The 25221-nt window shown below is 39.4% G+C and overlaps 1 protein-coding gene across 5 annotated transcripts in view; it reads right to left on the bottom strand.

Annotated features, from left to right (window-relative positions):
- NRP1 (neuropilin 1) overlaps positions 1-25221 on the bottom strand; it is a 115276-nt gene that overhangs the window by 26188 nt on the left and 63867 nt on the right. For all 5 annotated transcript variants that reach the window (XM_061996171.1, XM_061996167.1, XM_061996168.1 and 2 more), the window contains exons 8-10: positions 8502-8657; positions 5513-5657; positions 2699-3030 (exon numbers count right to left, since the gene is read on the bottom strand). In XM_061996171.1, the coding sequence (XP_061852155.1) occupies positions 2699-3030; positions 5513-5657; positions 8502-8657 (633 nt within the window). The remainder of the gene's footprint in view (positions 1-2698; positions 3031-5512; positions 5658-8501; positions 8658-25221) is intronic.

Here is a 25221-nt window from a genome sequence, read left to right as displayed (position 1 = left end):
CACGTGCTGATATTCTTTGTGGGGGAGAAGAGAGGACTATACAGTAAAACTTCACTTTGTGAGTGTCTTTTATATAGACTATGTCACAAATTGCTTTACTTTGTTGCAAAAAAAAAAGTTATACTAAATAATAGCCCAATGAAAGAGAAACTAAACTGGTGAGAGACAAGAAAAATTAAAATCTTCCTAATATCTTTTAAAATCAAAATAAACATGGCAGAAAAAAAATAAAATTAAAGTTTGTTCCAAAAAGAAAGGATAGTCAGAAATTTGTTGTGTCAGAAACTGTAAGAGAAGGCAAGAAACAAGTCATCAGTAGGTGAAGGGAAGGAGGAGAGAAGTATGAAAGAGAAAGATGACTTTATGGGGTAAACTTGAATAAGGCTATGGAGAAGAAATACAAATTGTATCTTGAAATGAGAATGGGATTCTATGTGATTGCTTGAGGCTTTGAGTGATGTTCACTCCTTCGAGTGTTTGAGCTAGGCTAAAAGGGGAAACTTCCTGCACTTTCAAAACCAGCAGAAATTGGGTCATCCAAAGAGGAGTGAGTTATGGCAGTGAAAGGAACTGCAGGCATGGATGACAACTTCATGTTGAGAAACAAGGTGATGTTTCATCCTTTGTACATATTCTGTTGATACATTTAGCTTGTCATTGCTCTTTCTTTTCCTAAAATGCAGTTGTGTGTTTATTGAAAGTCAAGACTTTAACCAAGTGAAACGATGTGTTTCATTTCATATAACAGGACTATTTCTAATCCATATTCCTGCTGTGACTCATTATAACATGCTATCCCATCCAGCTCTACTTACATTTAAAAATACTACATTCCAGTATTAACAATTTAAATCTCTCAAACTCCCAAATCATAGGATTTATCTGATTCTCTTTAAAAAAAATTGTCCTTCGGAAGAAAGTTTATTAAATGTCTTGAATTTTTTGTGAAGGATTACAATTATGCCACAGGAGATTTGTCTTCCAGCCCTCTCCATTCCATTAATCTTGAAAGTTAATTTCTGGGAGCGATGAAAGCTGAGGATGGGCTCAGTGTGTTAGTGAGCACACTAGTTTTCTTGTCAAACTGCTAACTTCTGACAATGATGGCAAGTGCTCGTATTAGAAAACAGAAAGCCATGCAGCAGACGGCAAACTGCTTTGAAAGCATATGGCATTATTTTTTTCCCTCGTTGAGCCACAGTGTAGAAGTACATGTCAAAACAACATCTATTTTAGAAAGAAAATGGTTAGATCCCATTGTTGATTTACACTCTCTTCGCACTTTATGATGAAGTCAAAACTCATGGTAACAAGAGAAAGGAGCTGACTGCAAAGGCTGAATTCATTTAGTTTTAATCCCCAAAACAAATGATGAAAAGTGATGAGAAGTGAGAAAATGCAGACATATTCAGTGAGATTAAAACAGGAGAGAATGAAGTCCAATATTTACCAAATGTGCCTGGAAAAGCTACATCCATGGGCCCACTCAGCTTTTCCTTTAAGGAAACACAGGTTTGTCCAATGGATGAGTCTATACAGCAAAAAAGCTTTTACATCTAATGTTCAGACTAATGCAGCTGAAATATGAAGCCATCTGCCAAGCACCACACCAGTTTGCCTTTTGAGGGCACATTTTTGGTATATGTTTCTGCAGGGAGGTTGGACTAGATGATCTCTAAAGGTCCCTTCCAACCCCTACCATTCTATGTGTTTCCCTGACTATTCTAGTACCAATGCACCAGCTCCTGAACAGGATCTGCATACACACAGTTTCCCCCAAGAAACAGGGTAGGAAGACTAAAAGAGAGTTATGCCTCTCAATGCCAAAATGCACTTTGTAGGCAATGATAAGAAAACAAGACAGAAGGCCTAATGAATGGTATTTGGGGTAAATCAGCTAAACAGTCATATCCTGAAAAGCCTACATTCAAACACAAACCAAAATAGGTACCTTCCTCAAAACCCTTTCTTTTCCTTGGCATCTAACTCAGTAATCCAGTTGGACCTCCTCTGTAGATGTCTTGCAGGTTCTGATTTGAAGCTATGAACTAGTTGCCCATTTTTCCCAAGCTACCTCCTAGATGCCTCCCTTGTGACAGCACAATAGTTACTTTTCACTTAGGAGAGGATAACATATCAAAACCACCATCACATTCTTCCAATGGGACTGGGATCAGACCATTCCAGAGAGACTGTGAAGCTCTCAGAGCACTCTACAGGCAGCTCAGAAACCAAGCAGCTGCCCCATTAAGGTAAATAACACCATTCTTCTTGTATGGCTCAGACAAAAATGAAACAAAGGAAAAGTAATTCAGTGTCTCAAATAAGTGTGTTCACTGTCAGTGGAAAAACTGCAAAGGAAACTCTACTTGTTTGTCAGTGTGCCATTCTACTATTGCATGGGATTTTACAGTAACCTAGGGACCAGAGGCACATCACCCTTGCAGAAATCAAGTCTGAACTAGCTGTTGAATAAACCAAAACCTTGGCTGAAGAAGTAAATGTCCTAAGGCCAACTCCTGCCCTCAGGCATGTGGGTTCCCACAGCATCCCTTCAGGGTTGCTGCCCTTGGACTCTTTCTGCTTGGCTTCATCCCAGCTGTGTGCCTTTTCTAAGGTTACAGATAGATGTGTAGAAATGTAATGCAAAATTTTTTCATAATGTGACTTTTTTTCAGTGCAGAGCTTTCGTCCTTACCTTTATCTTTTTCTTGCTGGAATCCATGATCATTTTCCAATCTGATCCATTGTTGCTGTAGCCAATTTTGAATTTCTTCATGAATACTTTGTTTTCTCGGTGCTTGCCTCCTTGTACAATTATGCCCCTGACTTTTTTTTCTTCCCCAAGGTCTATTTGAAGCCATTCATTTGTATATGGATGAGTAGTTGGTGGCAGCGCCCAACCTGAACGGCTTGTTATGAGGCGAGCATTTTCTGGGATCCAGTTTCGATCAACTTGAGTAGATGCAGTAATCTGAGAGTCGGGAATGAGCCCAGACACCATACCCAGCATCCCAGAGCAAGGATAATCTACAGAGAAAACACCCAAATAAAGAAATTAATCTGAGCAAGCACCAAAACAGAAAAACCACACATCAGTAAATTCAACTGACATAGAATCATAGAATCATAGACTGGTAGGGGTTTGAAGGGACCTCTAGAGATCATCTAGTCCAAGTCCCTTGCCAAAGCAGGTCCACGTAGATCAGCTCACAGAGAAACATGTTCAGGCGGGTTTTGAAAGCCTCCAGAGAAGGAGACTCCACACGCTCCCTGGGCAGCCTGTGCAAGGGCTCCCTCACCCTTACAGTAAAATAGTTTTTCCTTATGTTTAAATTGAACTTTTTCAGTCCCAGCTTCTTCCCATTACCCCTTGTCCTGTCACTAGATACAATACAAAAAAGCGATGCCCCAACCTCCGGACATTCACGATTTAGATAACTGTAAATATTAATGAGATTCCACATCAGTCTCCTCTTCTCCAGACTAAACAGCCCCAGTTCCCACAGCCTTTCCTCATAAGGAAGGTGTTCCAGTCCCATCATCATCTTGGTGACCCTACTCTGGACTCTCTCCAGAAGTTCTCTGTCCCTCTTGAGCTGAGGAGCCCAGAACCCGACACAGGACTCCAAATGAGGCCTCACCAGGGCAGAGTAGAGGGGCAGGAGAACCTCCCTCGACCTGCTGGCCACACTCTTTTTGATGCATCCCAGGATGCCACTGGCCTTCTTGGCCACGAGGGCACATTGCTGGCTCCTGCATAGTTTATTATCAACTAGGACTCCCAGGTCTCTCTCTGCAGGACTGCTCATCAGCAGGTCAATCCCCAGCCTGTATTGGTGCATGGCATTGTTCCTTCTGAGATGCAAGACTCTGCACTTGCCCTTGAAGCAATTAATTATTTTTTTTCTTATATTCAATACAGTCTCTTCAGATTTATATATAGTTTTTATTTATTCAAATTTGCACATCCTAATTTTGGCAGGAAGTGCCAAAATACCACAGACATTTCTGGCTTGATGTGAACCAAAAGGATCAGAAAACTCTGTTCTGTTATTGTTTTCTATTATTCTTACTACAGTAAAGAGTGCAGGGTCACATCTGAATTTCTGAATAAGCCCCTAGAGAAAACTTCCAGAATCAGTCAAAATCTAATTACAGATTATTTTAATTTTGGTGACAGTGGAAAGGGAAATGTTTTATACATTCTGCAAAATATAACTTATTACTTTATTTGAAATTTTCTTAACATGTTTCTTTGGTCTCTCAGGCTTTTTCAAATGACACAGAAGCTAAATAGTTGCTTCTTTTATTGTAAATTAGATGTAGGAAAAGCTGCTAACAAGAAATGAAGATTTCCAATATAAAATTTAACAGCAATTCTGCTGGTGTTACTTTTATCTAATCTGAAAATATTTCATAGAATGACCTAGTATTCTATAACATAGTTATCAGTAATCATATTTTCCTGCTGTATGGAAACCAACCCTAAGAAATATTTTCAGCCAGAGAGGGACATTTTACAAGGGCAGGTAGTGATAGGACAAGGTGGAACGGCTTCAAACTGAAAACAAGTAGAGTTAGATTAGATATAAGGAAGAAGGTCTTCCCTGTGAGGGTGAGGCACTGGAACAGGTTACCCAGAGAGGCTGTATGTGTCCTATCCCTGGAGGTATTCAAGGCCAGGCTGGATGGGGCTTTGAGCAGCCTGGTCTAAGAGCATTAGAACTAGATGTTCTTCAAGGTCCCTTGTAATTCAAACCATTCTATGACTTTATGATCCTATGAAAACAGCACTAGGTATTTTTTATAAAAACCAACTTGATAAAAAATATTAATTCATTAACATTTTCTCTCATTTATAGCTTGTATTTTTTACTTTAAAATGGCCTAATTTTCTAGGAGTTATAGAAATCTTAAAATCAGAAAAACGAGACTTCTATAAAATTGCTGCTTGTGCCTGTTTTGTGTTTTTCTTTTTTTGTCTCAAGATGTTTTTGCTGTTGCTTCAGGCAGTTATTCTGGAAGTCAACTCTGTGATATATAGGAGTTATATTCTGATACTGATCATTTCTGGGAACCTGACTACATATGTCTAGTTGTCGAATAGGCTTCAGATTTAAGCTATGTATGTTTGTTCCTTGGGAAATCTGCTGAGAACTACCTACAAATAGCAGGCATGAGAGAGAGAAGGACTGAAGGTCAGGAAGGAAAAGCGTGATGAGAACTTGCAAAATATCTAAGTATCTCAGGTATTTTGCATGAAGCTACAAAACAATTGCAAGAAAAGTAATCTGTAAGCTGAATATGTAGAGGATAATGACATAACAACAATCACATAACACTGGATGTTTGGATTGTTGTGTTTTAATTTTCTTTACTGTTTTTTTTTCACATTTCTACATTCAGAACATAGTGGAAGCAGCGAAGAAGCATTTTGCTCATACAAATGAAACCCATAGCATAGGCATAATAAATCCCCTTGCTTTAAAAATCCTTCCCAAGAACCCACCTGTTATCTTGCAGCCATAAACTTCAAATCTCAGTGATACTCCATTTTCCCAAGACAAAGGTCTAATTCGCACAAACCGTGTTAAAACTGGTTTGGCAAAAGGTCTGTAAACAACCTCAGTGGGATTGCTGTTCCCTTGAAACACCTTTGTGTGGAAAGAAAAAGTATATATTTGTTAGGCTTTCTCTTAAAGGGTGTTTATTAAACTATGTTTTACAGATAGCTGAGATGCCAGGTCTAACCAGGGTTATTTTGGTAGTGATGAGACAAAGACTTGCATAGGTAACTATTTCATTAAACTCCTACCACAATTTTTGCAGACACATAACCTTTCCTTGGGGAGGAAAAAAGAAGAGGTAAGTTATTTAATGCTACTAAAAAATACTGGCCACCTGCAGAGTCTTATAACATACCATAATGCTGTAGAGCAGACCAGGAGAGCTCAGGGCCATTTTGAGAACAGGAGTTCACTTGAGCACAACAGGGATCTGTCCACTCCCTGCCTATTTTGAGCTGTTCCCAATGCCCAGATCTATATGCAGGAATGACATCACTCATCTTTGTCACCCAAGGACTGCTGTATCCTGAAAGAGCCCCTCAGTGCCTCATCAGGGCAGTTTAATTCCTCATACAGTCTTAGACTAAAGCAAAAACTACAGAACCTCAGGTTGAAATTAAAGGTTTGAATTTCATTGAGCCCACATGAACATCCTATTTGGAGTTAGGATAAAAACATATTATTCTGCTATCCCTGAGCTTAGGAGTTTTGCAGAGTGTGTCGTGCAAACCTTGTTTTGTTAACCTTCCGTTTTAAAATCCTTTTTAACAAGTACTCAGACTTTCTTCTTGCATACTAGAAGATGCATATATGGAAGTCTATTTAAAATCTATATAGCAGACTTAAAATTTTCTCTGCATCCCCTGAGGCTAACAGTCAAATTAGATGAACAATGAGACTTCCACAAGAAAGGACAGGATTGTGCTGTGCTTTCATGTTGAGGATCCTGCAGACGTGCTTCTTCCTAGCATTGCTGAAACCTTGCACTGTTCTAGTCCAAAGAAGGTGATTCAGCTTCCTGTTTCTTCCTTATGTAAAGAGGACATATTTCCTGTTGTTTTCCATGGATACAAATGTCTCTCCTTTTATGGGAGATTCTCCCATTTCTCACACACACTGTCTACCTTCCTGTTTGTTACTTGCAACAACTGCACTAGTTCAGAGCAGAGGCCAGCAGTGGCCAGCTGTGAGCTCGTCAGGCTCAGCTACATCTGGTCTTATATTGATGATATAATACATCGATAATGTAGGAGTTTCATATCTAGCAAGAGATTTTAAATTGAACTATATTTCTTCTCAGCAACTTTTTACTCTGGGAAGACCTGCTGTAATTTTCTCAAGGTGTGCATCTAACAGAGAAAGTTTTTTCTCAAAGGCACACAGGTCCTCATGTGTGGTTAGTGCAATACTTGTGTGAAGTTGCCTTGAAGAGATCTGTGTCTGTCTGCTTTTGTTGTTCCTTCAGTACCCAAGTCTCCTCAACTTTTCATTTGAATAGAGATATCAGAGGGAGACTGGTGTATAGTTTTCTTCTTGTCTTGATCAACAGAAATACATTGTCAATTTAGAGACCTGATTTTTTTTTATAAATCCTTTGAAAAAATCCCAGAGGTTTAAAAAGTGTTCCCACTAATTAAGGACAGCATATACAAGAGAAACTCATGTAAAATACACTCTTGGAGAGCTTACAAATTGAAGCTAGTAATGAAAATCAGGCATGGTCTGATTTTGAAAGAGGCATTTGTTCAGATTACTGGAACCAGAGCCAGGAAACCCTGTGTCTCTTACCGGCCTCAGTGTTGGCTCCTTTTGTGACTTTGGGCAAGTCACTTATTGTACCTTTATACATCATTATACAGTGCCCACATTGTGGCTTTTGACCTTCTAAAGTTCCTTCTCTGTAAAACCAGGACAATACCCGTCAAAGAGAAGCTTTCAGGATTCATTTTTTTTTATAGTTTTACAAAGTGCTCCAAAGAAGAAAGATATATGTGTTGTGATTAGATACATGTAGTGGACTTGGCATAGCACTCACAGATGAATCATGGACAAAACAGTATTTAGGCTAGATATGGTTACACTGATAGTGTTTAATATTACAAAGCTCTTCTGGGTCTTCACAGAAGGTCACAAAAAAGCTATTTTGAAGGGAGGTACCACAAAACCTTTCCAATTGCATCAGCCCCTAGAAGCCTCTGGGGATGCTGCTCCTGGGAACATCTTGAGTGAGGTGGGAAGGAAGGCATTGCCTCAGTGGGGCTATTCATGTGGGAGTTGGAGCAGAACTGACTTCTCATTCTATCATGACTTTTATGCTTATGGTAGAGCATAATGCAGATTTTTCCTTACAAGTGTCTAAAGCTGTTTCATTGGGAGGTTACAGAGAACAGATCCATTGATAAATGGATAGATGATAAAAACCTGTAAGGATGGAAAGATGTGCCTAATTATCCGCCTACATAATCCCCATCACTGAGATGCCTGGAGGTCTAACAAACTACTAATTGCTTGCTAGCACTCCTGCAAGACAACATGGTTATGCACAAGGAGCTGAAGCACTGACACAGTGCATATCCAGAGCTTCACTGCAGATGAAGCACCTATGTATTTTTTAAAAGTTTTCCTCTCAAGGTCACATAGAAAATCTCTGGCAAACTGGGAAAAGACCCAAATCCCTCAAACTGTGATGAGCGCAACAGACAGGATAGCACCTTGCACACTTTTCAGCTGCTCTAGACTTAGGACTAAAGAGTTTCTGGGGCCCATTAACACTGAGATATTAGCTTCCTTATGGATTCAGGATATTATTAACCTTGATCAACATGATTAAACTGATGATAATTTATTCCTCTTCTTGTGACAATTGACAGTAACTAAATAGTTCAACAGCTTAACTCTTGGCCAAAGAGAGGTAAAAGAGAAAAGACTTACGACGGGCTTATTTCCCTCCTTCAGTGTAATCCAGTCCTCTCCATTAGAGCTGACGTCTACACGATATGTTTTCAGATAATATTCTTTCTTCGTTTCTTTTGAGATGGCTCCCTGGGTACCAATTCCAGAAACAAAGCGGAGGAGGCCTAGATCTACCTGTGGTAATAAATGAATTGAGACATGAGGACAATCAGTACAGAACGCAACAATACTGCAGAAGTGACGCCCCCTTCTCTCCCCTATGTTTTACAAAGATAAAAAGGATTTATATAATGGAAATTGCAACATATTATTGATAATAACATAGCCACAATCTCCTCTTTTGTAAATAGTGTCATCACAGGAGATGGGAGCATTTGCCTAATTAGCCAGGAAGGCTATTGACATGCCAGAGAAATATCTTTTCTCTTCAGTGGAGGAACCAGAGACCCCATCAGTGCAAGTGGGAACTACCAGACTGAGAGAAGCTACTACAGAAGTTTCTCAAGGACCAGTCTGGTGAACAGCCTTACTTAATACTTTCATTAACCACCTTGCATAAATGCTAATGAAATTTGCTAAGGACACAAAGCTGCAAGGCGTTGTCAGTACAGAGGGGAGTCATGCAGTGAGAAATAAATGAACTTGAGGACTGCAGTATTAGAAATGGGATGGAATTTAATAGTACAATATCAAGGTCATGCACTTAGGGAATGATAACAAGAATTCTGCTAAAACCCAGGAGCTCATCACTTGCAAACAGAAGAGGAGAAAAGAATCCCATTGTGTATTAGTTAGTCACAAGATAATTACGAGTCACTGAGTGATTTTGTTGGGAAAAAGGCAAAAGAGTTGCTTGTACTGTATGATGTGTTTGAAGAAAACAGAAGCATTAGCACAAGTGCAATAACTCTGTTTCAACTGTCAAATATACTTTTGACCTTGCTTGCTAAAGGAATGCTATGGGGTGCACATAAAAGCACGTGGCTTGTTTTTGGCCGGGAAACAGTTAATTTTCTTCCTTCTAGCTGGCACAGTGCAGGGTTTTAGATTTAGTGTGAGAATAATGTCAATAACACACTGAAGTTTTTGTTATTAAGTAGTGTTTATCCTAACTAAAGCACTTTTGAGTCTCTCATGGTCTGCCAGCAATGAGGTGCACAATAAAATGAGAGGGAGGATGGCCAGGACACTTGATTCAAACTAGCCAAAGGGCTATTCCATATTATAGGATATGATGCCCAGTATATCAACTGGGAAGAGCTGCTGGGAGAGGTGGATTGCTACTCAGGTGTTGATCAGCAGGTGGTGAGCAAGTGCATTGGACATCACTTGTTTTTTTTTAACTTGGACTTTATTTCTCTCTCTTATATTCCTTCTCATCATGGTAATAATAATAAAAATATTGTTATTATTGTATTTTATTTAATTTTAGTTACTAAACTGCTTTTGTCTCAACTCACAAGTTTTACTTTTTTTTCCCCCAATTCTTCTCCCCATCCCACTGGAAAGAGGAGGAGTAAGGAAGCAGCTGTGTAGTACTTAGTTACTGGCTGGGGTTAAACCACATGGTGTGTTAGAAGTATTCTCTCTTCACTCCTTCTCTCTCTTTTTCCCATGAAGTCACATTGCAACCAAATAGGTAAGTAATTTAGGTTAACCTCCTTCTCCCCAAATTATTTACTTGTCATCCAGATCTGGTTTCCACATCTAGTTCATCATGTGGCATCACAGAAGATGTATCAGCAGAGTTGGGAGGACTATGTGGGGTGCAGGAGTGTGACTACTCAAGTCAGTTCTGCTGGCCAAAGAAACCTTTGTCTCAATGCACAAATCCATCTGCCAGATGGCTGTAACTAGGCACAAAACTTTCTCACAGACAGGTTGCTGACCACAGCTTTGACACACCTGCCATTTCCTTATAGCTTTTCTTTAGCCATAACAATAAAACAATTAAAATTTAATTCATCACACTCTTTTCTGTGCAGCTGGAACCTTCTCCTTGTTTCCTAAAGTAAACCATTTAATTTCAACATAAAATGACACTATTCACAAAATATTAATCAGAGTAATTCATTCCTCTGAACTTCTGTTGTTCGGACTTTAGTAGGATAAAAAAAGGTTGAATTAACCCTTCTCATGTGAATGCCCTGTGAATGTCTCAGGCTTTTTCATTATTTCCAAACTATGCAGGATACAAAATATACGTCTCCTGTGTCCCACAGACATCCTTTTTCCTGGATATATGTCATATATCCGAAGGCATTGGAGCAGTTAAATCAACATGCTCTGCATTCTCTCTCAAAAGGCTGAAGGAATTGTTATTGAGGACAGACTGGCTCCTCTCTCAAAGTCCATGTCATATGCAAGGCATTTTGAAGTCTTTCAACACAAGAATAGTGGCCTTGTGTGTGACAGATAGAAAAAGCTTTCAGGGCAAGGACCCTGCCCTAGCTTTAAGGCTGATGAATTCTATATGTTAGCCCTTGTCTTTAGGGGTGAAATACTGCAATATTCTGTTTTGTCTTGATAGAAAAATTCAGTCTTAAAAAAAAAGAAAGAACCCCAGCACCACCTTACAAAAACAATCAAGTGATTTAAAGTAACTGGAGAGTCTCAGATGTTAGATTGTTGCAATCTGAAAGTTAATGGGGGAATCTGGGCATCATTGCACCGAGCAATCTCAGCTTAACTTCAAATGCTCTCCAAACTGTACTCTGCTGATTGTAAAGTGTGCTGCACTGAGTTATGTCCAATACCACATTCACTTCCAGGCTGAAGTGCACTTGAAAATCTGGAAGTCTGAGGGAGTGCAGAGCTAAGTTATTTAAATGATCTGCTTCTCTGACAATTTGAAACAGCTCTTCAGTTTTGAAATGATTAGGGTCCCAAGCCTGTACGGTTCCAACTGATTTGAAATGATTCTAGTAGGGGCTTTTTAATATACAGTAAGTACTTCATTGTGAATAAAGTCAAGCAATGGCCTATTACAAGAGTTCTAGGTATCTGAAGCCAAGTTAAAATTTAACATCAGGGGTTTAGGGGAAGATTTGAATAGTCAATGCCTGAGTTAACAATTACAGCTACCAGTCTCTGACCACTCAGATGACTCAGGCCTGTCCCATCGAAGAACTTCAGGCCCTCAAATTTTGCTCGGTCGTAATGCCAGTATTCAATATGTCCCCTTAGCTCCTGGTGCACTGAATATTGTACAGCATCTATCTCACTGCCCAGAGCTAAGTCCTAAACACAAAAGGGATATAGACATCTACCTTCATGCTTAAAATGTGGCAGAATTCAGAAGGCAGAAATTCTCCTGCCAGAAGTTAACAGCTCACTGGTACAAACATTCAGAAAAGACTTCTAACTAGAGTAACTGTGTAATACAACACAGGAAGGAGAGAGGGATCTCTTGCTGTTAGGGAGAACATGTCTTCACATAGATTTGCTCTCTCTAAATCAGCAAATCTTTACGTGCTGCTTGAAAACGGGAACTATGTCAACAGCAGTCCTTTCTTGGAGTGTCGGGAGGCTGATGGCTTGAGTGTTCAGCTGTCTGCCACAGCTTTAAACCCCTTGCAAAAGCTAGCTGTAACCCCAGACCTGCCAGATGCCAGGGGGTGTTTGCTCACAAGCTGGTAGGGGAAAATAAGAATAACCTTTCCTCATCAGTATGTTGTGAGGAAGAAGCAGTGCAATCAGGAAAGGTGGGGCTCAGCAGCACAGAAGTGGAAGAATTGGAGTTTTCAGTACTAACTCTGTATCAACGCAGGGGTTCAGGAGAGAGGTATTGCTTAAGGCATTTTCCTTCCTTTGACAGTTCTCTGCAGTGGCTTCAGGAGAGGAACCATTATTCTCCAGGTGCATACAAACAGAATTGCAACGCTGAGCAGCCCTCTGTGGTGCCCAAGTATGTTTGTAAATCAAGCTCTAAATGTATCAATCTTCTTCTCTAAGTAAGGCGATAGAAATAAATTATGTAGAAGACTACCTTGGAAGCTGCATGACACATCTTAAAGGGCTGTTAAGCTCACCTTCATTAATCAGTTTGTGATGTGTTTTGTTTTCTTTGCAATGTCACTTGAAACTTTGCTTTCTGTAAAATGCAAGATTGTGCCTAAAATACACATTGTAAATGTTACAGGGACTGCTCAGAGCTAAAGTTCAACCATATCAACTGCTGTTAACAACTGGAACCCAAAGGCACCAAAATGTGGCTGTGGTAAGACAGAATGCTCCAGTACCACGTTATTCAGAGGAATTATTGCAGAGGGCAGTAGCTCTAGTAGAGCTGTGTCACCAAATAATTAGGAATTCTTATGCTTTTGAAGGCTTATGCTTATAGAGTCCAACTGTCTGTGTAATTTCCAGTCAACTTAATCTATCATCTCCACAGAGGTCTCCAGGTGTTAACAGCACCAGAGGTGACCCCATTTTCCCCAGATCCAGTGTCCTCCAGCTGAGATAGTAAAGCGAAACTTTAACAACTAGTTTTTTGTTTTGGCCTTCTTGTCCTTTTTGTTTCAAGAACTTGTGGTCATGTTAAAATGAACTGTGGAGAGAGGTGGTGATGAAATACAGTACTTTTGAAGACGAACATCAAATGCAATTATTTGACATTTAACTTTCTGCACATAGACAAACAAACATCTGGTATTTATTTTAGAGGATGCAAGTGATTTTGTATGTTATTGCATGCAGTACGGCTGTGATCTAAGATAGGCAACTGTCTCCAAACTCGAAATCTTGATGTTTCATTTCCATGACTAGAGTTTCAGCTTTGACTAACTACAGTATGCTGATAGTTAGTTTTCCAAATTTTGTTCACTTTCATTTAGATAAAAAAGCATATCTCTCTTGGAAAACGATGCCTTAGGGCTGTATCCAAAAAGACAGCCTTCGATAATTGCCTGCACTGTAACACGACTGCCTTTATTTGCAAATATGAGACTGGGAGCAGACTTGCTTGTAGGAATGGGTCTCTAACAAGAAATGAGGAACACCTCAAGTGTGTATTCTTTTCCAGGAGAGAAATGTTCATGTAAAAAAAAAAAAGCCCCAGTTGTTTCTACTTCTAAAATCAATTTCTTTCTTGCTAGAGCATATTGCAAGACACTAGGTGCTTCTATGTATGAATTACTTCCTCCCTACTTTTTTCTGCAATATCATTTAGCAGCTAGGAAAAATATTTTTATTGCTATCTTACTGTCAAAAATATTTTTAAGATATAGATATGCATAGGGTGGCATATGCATTTTATTAGAGACCAGTTAAGAAGAAGGAAAAAGAATAACATTTATCTCTGCACAATGTATTGTAGCAAATCTTATCAAACTGCTGGATAAAGAATGCACAACATACACGACTTGAAATCTATATTGCTGCTTCATGTCATCATACATAACCATGTCATAGTATGGAAGACCTTATTTTCAGAATGAAAACCTGCCTTGCTAAATGAAATACAGTCATTGAGGGAGCTGCAGCAAGGGAGCAGTTTTACCAGCTTTTAACACTCCTACCGTAGGTCTGTTCAACAGCCTGAGAAAATAAAGGACAAAGTGCTGGAGTTTGATTAACAACAGGAAGCTTTTTGTTGTGGGCATCTCTTGTGGCTTGAAAAGCTGTATAATCCATCACTTGACACAACATACCAAAGTAAATATTTTTAGAGAACTGTGTCCTTTCCCTAGATAGCATACAGTGCTCTGAGTCAGATTAACTGTTGTGACACTTTACTGTTCCTCTGTCAAATATTTAATTAACTAAGAGTTGATCTTTTTTATTAGATGTTGCTGTTGATTTGACTGATCATGCTCTCCCATGATCTATATACAATTAGCACTTAATTTCTTTATTTATTGAGCTTTAAGAAGGTTATAAGGCTAAGAAAAATGGCACAGTCTCTAGAAGGAATTCTAGAATAGTTTAATTAATTTGGTTGGAAGATTACTTCCAAAATTCTTTAGACAAGTAGTCATTACAAAAGCATGACTGCTTGATTAATGACAGGATGTAAATATTCACCCCAGATTTAAGTTAAGGCTGTAAAACACCTCAGATCTTTGTGCAAAATTCTCAGTGATATTTGTGGCAACTCCATAAAGAAAATGAGGAGAAAATATTGCTGTTGGTAAGATCTCTCCTGAGTTACTGACATCTTTCTCATTGACCTTGACGGCAACATCCTGAAAGCCTCAGAAGAGAAAGCAGCTAATCACATGCTCAACTTCTAGTCTGTGCCCAACAACTGTCCTCAGTCACTGTGCTTTACTGAACTGATGCTTATGTGACTTGGCAAAAAGGGGGAAGCATGAAAGATAAGCTGAGCAAACATTCATGCCAAAGAAATAGGAATGCTTGGCAGCAAAGAGGAAATAAGCCTTCTTTAGCAGTTGAAATATTCCTCAGAATCTTCATCTTCTGCCTAGATCCTTGTCTGCAGTAGAAAAAATGTAAGTGGAAAGATTCCCCAATTGAAAACAAAGAACAGATGCTATCACATTACGATATTGATGCTGGGATTGCTGTATTGAGTACTGTAATTGTTTTTAGAGGCAGATCTGCCAGTTTTTGCAAGAGAAAATTTAAGATAATGATGAAAAAGTATGACTGATGAACATAAGAGAACCTCAATTATCATTATGGGTCTGGTTCAAGAAGGAAAAGACACAGAAAGTGTAAGAAAAATGAAATCCAGAGACAAAAAGGAAAAAAAGACAAGAAAAAAATGAAAGGAAAGGCCTCTGAGTTTCTGATAGAGAAAAGATAATGCTTGTGTGGGCTGTGTTGCATCTGGATTCATGGCACATTCTCCCACTCTTATGTTAATTTTTTTTTTGCATAAATCAGAAGCAACTAATTAAAAAAGAAATATTTAATTCTGACATGTTCTTTGAACTGGTGTTCCATCTGGTTCTGTCTGAATAGTAAAATCTGCTGTAGTTGTAAAAATTGGCAAGCAGCACTCTGGTAAAGAGAAACAAAAGAGACTCAGTACAGCAGGTTAATACACTAGCATTTCAACTTGAGACATTTCCAGAATTCAGCAAACCAAATCGTTCCAGTATGGAAACTATAAAGATCAAATGTGAAAGAGAAATGCTGTGAGTGGGGCGGGAGAAGCACTGCCACTGGTACACATTAGTTCTGTGTGATATTTTTAGTGTGAGTCTTTGAACAGTTTGGTTTCAAAGCTAGGGCAATGCAATGCTCCCCTGTATGGTATGACATGCACTCAGTGCACATGCAGTGACAGGGAACGATCTCCCTTCTCCTCATTTGCAAGCTCCACCTTACGCACTTGTGTGGTGCTCTGATGTAACCATGATCGTCGCTTGGAAGACTCAGAAAACACCTTTTTCCTAATTTATTTTTTTTACTTGAAAACTACTTAAAACCTGAACACCAAGCTACAGTAAACTCTGATAACAAAGGGAAGAAAATGTAATTGTATGGGGATTTTTATAGACTCTGGAATCTAAGTAATCAGCATTTTACGCGGTTTGAACTCTCTCTGTAGCAATGAAGAGAGAGAGACTGATTGACTCCCAGTGCTTTTAGAAAAAAGATTGTTTTACATCTTGCAGGAGCATATCTTGCTGTGAAATATGACTTCTTTAAAAGGAAAACCTTTGCTTTGGCACTACATTAACTTGCAAATGGATAACCTAAGACATGTACAATGACTTGGTCAAAAAAGGAGGAATGTGAATGGCCCCTTTCTCTGGGTAAGATACTTAGGAACCCTTGCTGAGCAATAAATGAGTCAGGAACGTAATACTTTTAATTAACGTTTTCTGAATACTTATTTGTAATTTACATTTAATTTTAAACCTGAGCTTAATCCCCTGATCTGGAATAAAGACAAGTATTTAGTGCGATTTGAATGTAACCTTCCCCAGTTTGTGTTGAGAAACTATAGAAAAGGGAAACTCTATAGCAATACTTGCAGAACCACTCTTTTCTGAGAGAAGGGCATAATTGTACGACCCTTTTTTTTTCCCCCAAGTGTACTGAGCAACTACTACACAAGTGGGAAACAAGCAATCCAAAGCTTCTCTATCAGACTGCTTCACATGTGAATAACTGGGCTTTGGGTAGAGAGCACTGAATTTTGCCTATAAAGTTCTTCTGTAGCAATTTCTTTTTTTGTTGCCACAGCTCTTGTCCTGTTAAAATCAGAGGGTACAGGCAGAAAGGCTTGATTTAGAATACATTTTGGTATTTTGAATATAAGTACAATGTCACACGTGTAAACACACAGAAATAACTTCTGCTTCCTCCCGTTTCACAGCATTCCTATGCTAATTGAGTAGGAAGCTGGTAAGCAAGGGGATGATATACTATGCAGAATTAAACATCTAGTGTCTCAGCACACCTTGATGGTGCAGAGAGATCTGACTGTGCAATCACTGTGTTCAGAGTTTCACTTAAATCACTGGAATTTGCTGCACTTAGATAGTTTTGAAAGTTTAGGCTTTGGGTTTTCTATAAAAAATAGCATTAAAATGAGGAAAAAGTGCTAGTGTCTAAGATTCGATACTTTTAAAGCCCAATTTCACTGGCGATTGGAATAGGTGTATAACCTGTGTCACACAGAAATGTATACATTTCCTTGTGATCAGCTTTCTCATCTTGGAAAATCAGCACAGTCTCTTTAAACCAGTCAGTCATCCACAGGAGTCTGCATTCATTTATTCTCTGTTAAATGGAACTGTCAGTTTTGTTGCACCAAAATTCAATTTTCTATTTCATACACATTGTGTATGATGAATTTAATTTACTACTGGGTCACCAAGCAAGTCACTGCTTTTTTAAAATATGAGTTTCTGCTGTCTTCTAGAAAAATATCAGGTAGCTGCAGTTACATGGTGTGGTGAGGGTACTGTAAATGTATGGTGAAAAACAAGAGACAAAGACTACACATGCAAATATCATTTTACTTTTTCCTTGGTGTGTCCCCCATAGCTCTGAGAAAATGCACACGTGTAGATGAAATACTTTTGAGGCTATGATTTGGAAGATTCATTGCTCAGAGCAATGCTCTTGTCCTGTGCCAGAGGAGGAAGTGGGACAGGAGAAGGGATGGTACAGATCAGTGACTACTAAGACAACTTCCTCCCTGGTGCTGAAGTAAACCAGGGAGACTAGCTGACCCCAGCAAAGCCTGCTCAAACTTAGCCATGGGGATTTCATTTCCAGGGTTTCTTTGGCTAGCTAACTGTGCCTGGTTTTTGTACCCCCATTCCAACTCTCTAAAAGTTGCTCTATCTCCAGCTACATAAAGAGTAAAGCTATTGATTTTTACATGCTGTGGCTCTTTAAAATAAACACAGGATGTATTTTCCTATTAAAGGGGGGAACAGTCCTATAGACAGTTAATTTCTATGGTCTGATAAGAGTGTTTTAAAATTATTCTGTGCTATGTGATAGGACAAATCAGTCTTTTCAGAAGCTTCAGAGGACCAATGGCAGAAACAAGTCTGGCCCAAAGTGTTCAACACAGGAGGCTGCAAGAAAGAGAAAGACCAGACCACATAGGTACAGCTGGTTGGTGGAAGCTATGTGTAGACAGTCCTTCTGTGATGAGAAGCCAGTTACTCCTGAAAACAGAGGAACTGAACCTCACATTCATGTTTGGTCAACTGTTTACTGGCAGGTTTTGTTTGTCAGCCACCTATGGAGTTTACTCTGATGCCTTTTTAAAGAGTTTTTTAAAACCTTGAATGAAAACATTTGAGGTAAAGCAAAAATAGAAATATTTCCTTGTTGAAATATACCTTTTTTTTTTTTGTTTGTTTGTTTCTTTTTTTTCTGTGGGAAAGAGAGAAATTGTTTTCCGAAGGGCAGCTATTTGCCACTTGGAAGAAATCTCATTTATCCTTCCACTTTACTTATTTTGCTACTGCTGTGAAAATGTCACGTAATGGGCAGAATAGAATTAAACCGGGACAGAAAAGCACAAGGACAGGGGAGGCAAATGACAGCCCAGCAACAGAAAATCTGGAGCATGGATGCTGAGTTGGGGAAGGGCTCAGAGAATTTGTGAAGTCTTCAGCTTCATACTACTGTGCAGGTGTGCAAAGAGTGAATAAAAATGTTCAGCTGTCTCTGCAAAGCATTCAGCAATACACCTATCATCTCCAACCCAGGGTCAGCCCAGTGAGAATACAGACCTTTAGCTCCATATTATTACTATAACTCACCTCAGCTGTGCTTCCCTACCCAAGGCTGTGTTTCTAGCCACTACTCTTAGTCACTTAACTTCTAGCCTTGAGCTCTACCTTGCCTGCAGTTTGGCACCTGCCTAGTCTTGTAGATTAATTTATTTCTGCTGGAGTCAGAAAAATCTCCTTCTGAGATACCTTCCCTTACATCTGCCAAAAAGTCCTGGTTGCAGTAGAGCAGATGTGTTGCAGTGCCTGGTAGTTGGGTGGGCAAGGCTGCCTGAGCCCCCAAAGGGTCTGCGAGCCATCTGGGAGAGAGCTCCCCTACTAAGCAGGGTGGCACAAGCAACTGATTTTTTTTGGCGTGATGGCAGTTTAAAAACCAGCCAACTATAACAAATGTTTTGAGTCAAGCCAAACATGTGAACCTGGTGAATGGAAAAAAAAGAAAAGAGGAAAGGATCATTTTGTGTGGAGTTTTTTAAGTGGCTTTAATTTCTGTGAAAGAAAGTAGAAGAAGAAGACGCCATTTGAAACAAAACCTGTGGTGTTTAGTTTAAAACCGTATGTAAGGATTTTAATTTCTTTCCCCCCCTGAACCCAACTAGTGGAAGTGATACAAATTTACAAAATTATTTTAGTAGTTGCTGAATCAGTGCTTTTGCTGGACACATTTTTAATTCGCCATCTCAGCTCTAAAGGGCCATCTGTCTTGCAGCCGTTGAGGGGATGTAGGGCTGGACTGGGAAGTGGATGCATAGGTAATTACAGAGTTACATACAAACTACTCAGATCTCTGCATAATGGATCCCCTGAAAGAACTGAAACTATTACAATGATTAGGCTGGTAGTGGAGGCTCGGAGGGGCTCTGCTTCTGCTGCTCCTCCATATGTTGCACACAGGATTGCTCGAAGCTACGCAGGACTCCTCTCTGTATTAAGGCTGATGTTGAAACATGTCAGAGGGAGGTAGAGAGAATTTTCTTCTAAACTGCATTTTGCACCTGCGTTTCTGGAGCAAGAAGGCTGCCAATGGTTTTGCACAGCTCTCTGAGCATCCCTTCAGCCTCCCCAGAGTGATAAATCTATGGCTGGGAACTTTCTGGTGATAAAATAGCTCTCAAAGCACTTTGAATAATCAAAAAAGCCTTCATACTTTGTAGAGCCCTTTTATTTCTCTCTCTCCCTCTCGTCTAATTTCAGTACTTGCTTTGTGAAACTCTACCATTTATTCCCATGTCACAGTAAATAAAGGTACGAATGTATCCTGCTGGGTCAATTAACCCTGGTTCTGTGCTGTGTCAGAGTCTGTACTGTCTGTGATTTCCAGAAAGGAATATTCTTTTGTCATTCTTTGTCCATGTGCAAAGTATGTTAAGACCGTATGATAACTGTAACACTTTTTGACACAAAGCTAACTCTGCTTTTTTGTAATTTCTGGAGTGCTGTTATGAACTGTAAAATGACATGAACCAAATATATGACTTGTATTCTAAAGTGCTAGAGAAGACAAAGGACTGGCAGTTTTTCTGCTTTCATGTCAGTGTGCTCCCTAATGATGGGCAAGCCCTGTCACAAAGCCTCTGAACTTCAGCTCTCAGGCAGTCCTTCAAAGGCTAGGAGAACTAGCAGGCTGAGGTTTCCCAGGTTTCATGTTATTCTGTGCAGTAATATGATGCACTTCACTGCAATATCAATTTCCAAAAGAAACAGAAATAATAAGAATAAAGATAACAGGTATTGTTGAGTTGCATTTTCTTGAGCTTTCATGTGAAATATTTAGATAAGCTTCCTTGGTACAGTCAACTTAAACAGCTGCCAGATGTAAGAATAAACCTGTTAATGAAAGAAATGTGCTGTGCAGCAGCATATTTAATACTGGCTATATTTTTAAGTGAATATCTGGTAAGGAGATAAACTATGATACAGATGAAAGGTCAAGACACCAAATGATGAACTGCAATTATTTTCAGAAGTGCTACAGGAATAAATCCATACTAGTCTATATAACTGTTCCCATCAGCGATGCATGCTCCTGGGTTTTGCCTACAAAGGAGTGAATAATGAAGAATATAGGTTACTACAAACATAAAGGAATAAAGACAAATGTGAAAGGAAAATTCGGCCTCAGAGGTCCCTCTCTTTCTGGTGAAGTAGTGTATACACAGAAGCATTTAAATCAATGGGGGTATATTTTCTTTGCATGAGAGACTTAGTGTTAAATAAACAACTGATATTTTAATCAGTGGAGGTGAGGGGGATCTCCCAGGTTGCTTCTTGAGGAACTCTATTCTTACTTCCCTGGCCCATCTCCAGATCCCTAAATGCTGCAAGATGCACAGAGAGAATTTTGTACCAGATCAACACATATTCCTGGGGCTGGACAATATAGAAGTCTAGAGAATTACTCTGCAAGAGTTGTAGGTGCCAAAGGGGTGGATGAGGGTTGAGGTGGAGACAGGCAGGCAGAGGCCAGAGAGAGTAGACCAAAGCTACTCCCTATGCCAATCTCTTACTCTCTCTGTTCACACGTGATACCAGATCTGTGTCCTGCTGGGAAACCCAGCAGTATAAATTTGGGCTGAATTAGCCATTTACGTCATATTAACCAGAACACACAACAAGGAGTTCGTCTTAGAGTATGGCCTTATGTCAGCTGCAGAAGGACAGATAATGTCCAATCCAGAGTATAATGTCTTTATGTTAACCCCCTGTTAAGCTTTTTTGAAAAAATTTGAACTGACAGAGTGTGTTTATACCAGACTAGTGGTTTTTGTTATATGGCTGCAAAGTTTTGATCTGATTCTAAAAGCTGGATTTATGGGTTTGTCCAACCCCAGCCATAACATGAACTGAAGATCTTATGTTATTAACAAACCTGCTTTTCTTTCCAGGCAAGCTGGAAGTCTCAGTCACTGTTACAGGACGAGAGAAAAATTGTGCCACCCAGAAACTATCATCCAGCTTGGTGGGAGTGCAAAGATTTGTGTTACATGCATTAGAAGAAACATTTTGATAGGAAACATACAGATTCTGCAGAAGGTGTTACTCCTTGCAGGTTTGAAAACGCCTACCACTATGAGGGTCGATGATAGCCCAGGTTCCCAGTGACCCTGGTAACAGGCAATCCATTTCCCCTCAAAACCACACACACGTGGGTCTGGAGTGTCTTTAGCTCACAGCACCTATCTGGCCGGCTGCTCCTGCACTGCCTGGGGGAACTGCTGGCCACAACCCATTGGGGCATCTCAGAGGTTCAAGGGCTTGCCATGCGCAGCAGCCCAAGGGTCCTGCTCACAGGCTTCAAAAATAAGATGCAAAAAGTTCCCTAAATATGAGGATTTTGCATGTTACTTTTTCAGAAGATTGTAAACGTAACTGCTATTCTTAAATGCAAACATTAAATCTACTCTGTAAAAACACAATTTCTGCTGCCACGGCAGAAATCAGTCGTCTCTTTTGAAAGAATGCCTTGAAAATGCAATCATAAAATCCCTGCACGTTATGGATTTCATTAACATTGTACTCCCCTAGGATTCCCAATTGCACAATAACAGGAGTTCTTTAAATTTTAAATACCACAGACAGGAACAGTTTCACTAAAACCAGATGTGAAACCCTCGCACTGGCCTTCTTACTGGTTCTACATACTGACACTGGCTGGTAATTGATACCTATTAACATGTTTGTTGTTCAGATTACAGAAATGGAAACACTACACTATTTTTCCTGTGAAAGGATACATTAATGAGGGACAATGACTTACATCACCATGGCAGTTCCCTGCTCTTGATTAAATTAAAGGGCAGGGTTTATTTTTGTATTTTAAATTATTCTATTTCACACTGAAGGGCAATCGAGTGTGTGAAATGTTAAGTGTAATAAACAACTAGGCTGAGCTTAAGTTTGAGGAGCTTATAACATCCCATGTGACAATAAATTAACTTTGTGCCTATTTTTGACAGCCCTTGCCTCATGTGTATCCTTATTCCATTTGTATTAGAAAATCCATAGGCTTTATTAATGTGTTTTTAAAGGAGAAATTCAATCTGGAGTGACTCTGTTTCTGATTATGGAGTCACTCCAAATCTGAAGTTGAGCAATTTTCAAAAGAGTGTTTGAGGGTGAAAATAAAATGGATAAAGTACTGGGTAGACTTATGGTATGACTATGCTATGGATATTTTGAATCTAACCTTTGACATTTATTTCCAAACAACTAAGGAGAGGAATGGACAGGCAGTTTTCAATTAGCAGAGCCCTATAAGCAGGTGACATTCAGATAAACTCATGAGTTAGCCCCTTGTCAGCCACAAAGAAGCAATCCAGTTTTTCCACCAAAGAAGGAGTTCCACCTCCACAGAAGGAATTCATGCAAATCTGCTGCTATCAACAAGCCAAAACTATTTTCTTAATTCCTTTCAGTAAAATGGTCTGAAAGACGTCAACACCTCAAAGGAGACAATCATATCGCGTGCCCTCTAGATGTCCTCCACAGATACCATTCCCTCTTTGCTGATACTTAACTGAGGTTTTCTGTTTCTTTTGTCTTAGCAAAAACATTAACCTTGCAGGGAGGGGTAAAAGGAAGGGAAAGGAGAACGATAATATTTCTCCTATGCAGGGAAAGATACACCAAGGAAATTAGTTTTTGGAGCTGAATTTTCAAGCTGCTTTGCCCATGTATGATTGTACATATCTCATATATATGCCATAGCTGCATATGCATATTAGCAATTTGAAGGCAGACATCACTACTTAACCAGCTGCAGTTATGTGTACAGGTATGGAAACCTGCAATCGTGAAAAGATTAATGAATACTGATGTACACAGAATCTTTGTCTCTCAGACAAGGGCATACAGGCAGAAATTTTGGCTTTAGGAGTTCCAAGTTCAGCATTGCTATATCCTTCAGATTGTTTTTTCCTCTTGAATATTTTCTAGAGTTGTTGCACTGTGCAACAACAACCCATTCATGCCGTACTAGCTAAAAGCAAATACTTCACATAAATGACTAGCTTACAATAGCATACAGAACAAACCAGAACAAAGTGACCTCAGTCTTTCATATACAAGCATCTTCCTCCTTTTTATAAAATATTATGATTTTTTTGTGAATAGGTAATTTCAGAGTATTTTATGTCCTTGGTTGATTGTCTGTAAGCTCTTATGGAGATGAACATCTGTTCCTAGGGTTATTTGTACAGAGGAAACGTAGGATTTCAATATTTTAGCCAGACACAATCTCACAACATGTGCTTACTGCCAATGGCATCAGGCCTTTGTAGAAAGTGGTGAATCACACGTGCAAGGTCCCTGTTACTGAGGTGCCTGATGGTCTGAAGTGCTTAACACCCCTCTCAAGATTGCCAATTAGGTTTGACAGAAAAGCATTTAGAAAACATTTGGAAGTTTGAATTAGTAATGTTAGTGTTACATTACAACCCTAACAAGTAAGTATAAGAAGTAAAAGCCTCCTGACACAAATGGAACGAAAGTAGAGTTGAACCTTATGAAAAGCCAGGGTATAGCACACTCAGTCTTCAGACTAGCTTGGTTGCTTCTACTACATAGGTTGGGCAGCACAAATGTTTTAACAGAGCTTCTGCAACACGTGTTAGGCGCATCTATTTAATGTAATGAAACTTCAAGCAAGACTTTTTAGGCTCAGTCTTGCAAACAAGAGCCAGCTCTGCAGCGAAGGCTGCTACAGTCTAGTTGCTTTGTCATTAAGTCTGCCTTGGGGATGTTGGTCCTTACACATGGGCCCTAGGCAGTGGAGGAGATGCCTTAGGGCAAGATAGCTCAGGAAAATGGTCCATACTGCCTTTTCTAAACCTGAAGCTGGGTGAAGTAGGTGAGAGCTGTGGTGTGAGCAGTATAGCACACAAATAACAACCAACTTCCTGGCTGATGTGGTAGCTGGAGGCAGTGTAAAGCTGTTAAAAATTATGCTCAGATGTTGTTTCATCCCCTGAGCATCCTGGCTTATGGCAGTAGGCAAAGAAGCCTGATAAATTCACAGGCAGGAGGCCTGAGGTACCCTGAGTTGTTTTAAGGGTGAACCTTAGTTTGTTGGATTTTGCTATGTGTTTGTTACTAAAAAGGTTAATGATTAAAAAAAGTCCTTTGAAAGTTTTCCTCAGAAAGACCTAGTTCTAAGTGAAAGGATTAAATATATATATAGATACACATGTGTGTACTCATTATAAATTAATAAAGTAAATAAGCACACAGAACACATGAATGGGATTTAACTAACTCTCTTGTTTTGATTATCTAGTAATAAATGCATAAGTGACAGCAGAAAAGAAGGAAATAAAGAAAAAATGGTGGCCCTCTGACCAGATGAAACACATGGAATTTGATTCTGATGCATTCCACCATTTTTCCATGTGCATTCCACGGCTTACAAGTGGCAATGATTAATAACATGCCTTGCACTTAGATAAGGCTGAGGAGATCTTAACATTTATTCTTAAGTAAGGAAAAAGGATTAACAAACTTTCTTGCCACTCTGAAGTCTGATTAGGTCCATCATACTCGATTACCAATGTACCAAGAGCACAGGA

This window comes from Colius striatus, chromosome 5 (genome assembly GCF_028858725.1).
Source record: "Colius striatus isolate bColStr4 chromosome 5, bColStr4.1.hap1, whole genome shotgun sequence".
NCBI lineage: Eukaryota > Metazoa > Chordata > Aves > Coliiformes > Coliidae > Colius > Colius striatus.
Note: the sequence above shows the minus strand (reverse complement) of the source record. Positions and strands in the feature narration are given on the sequence as shown.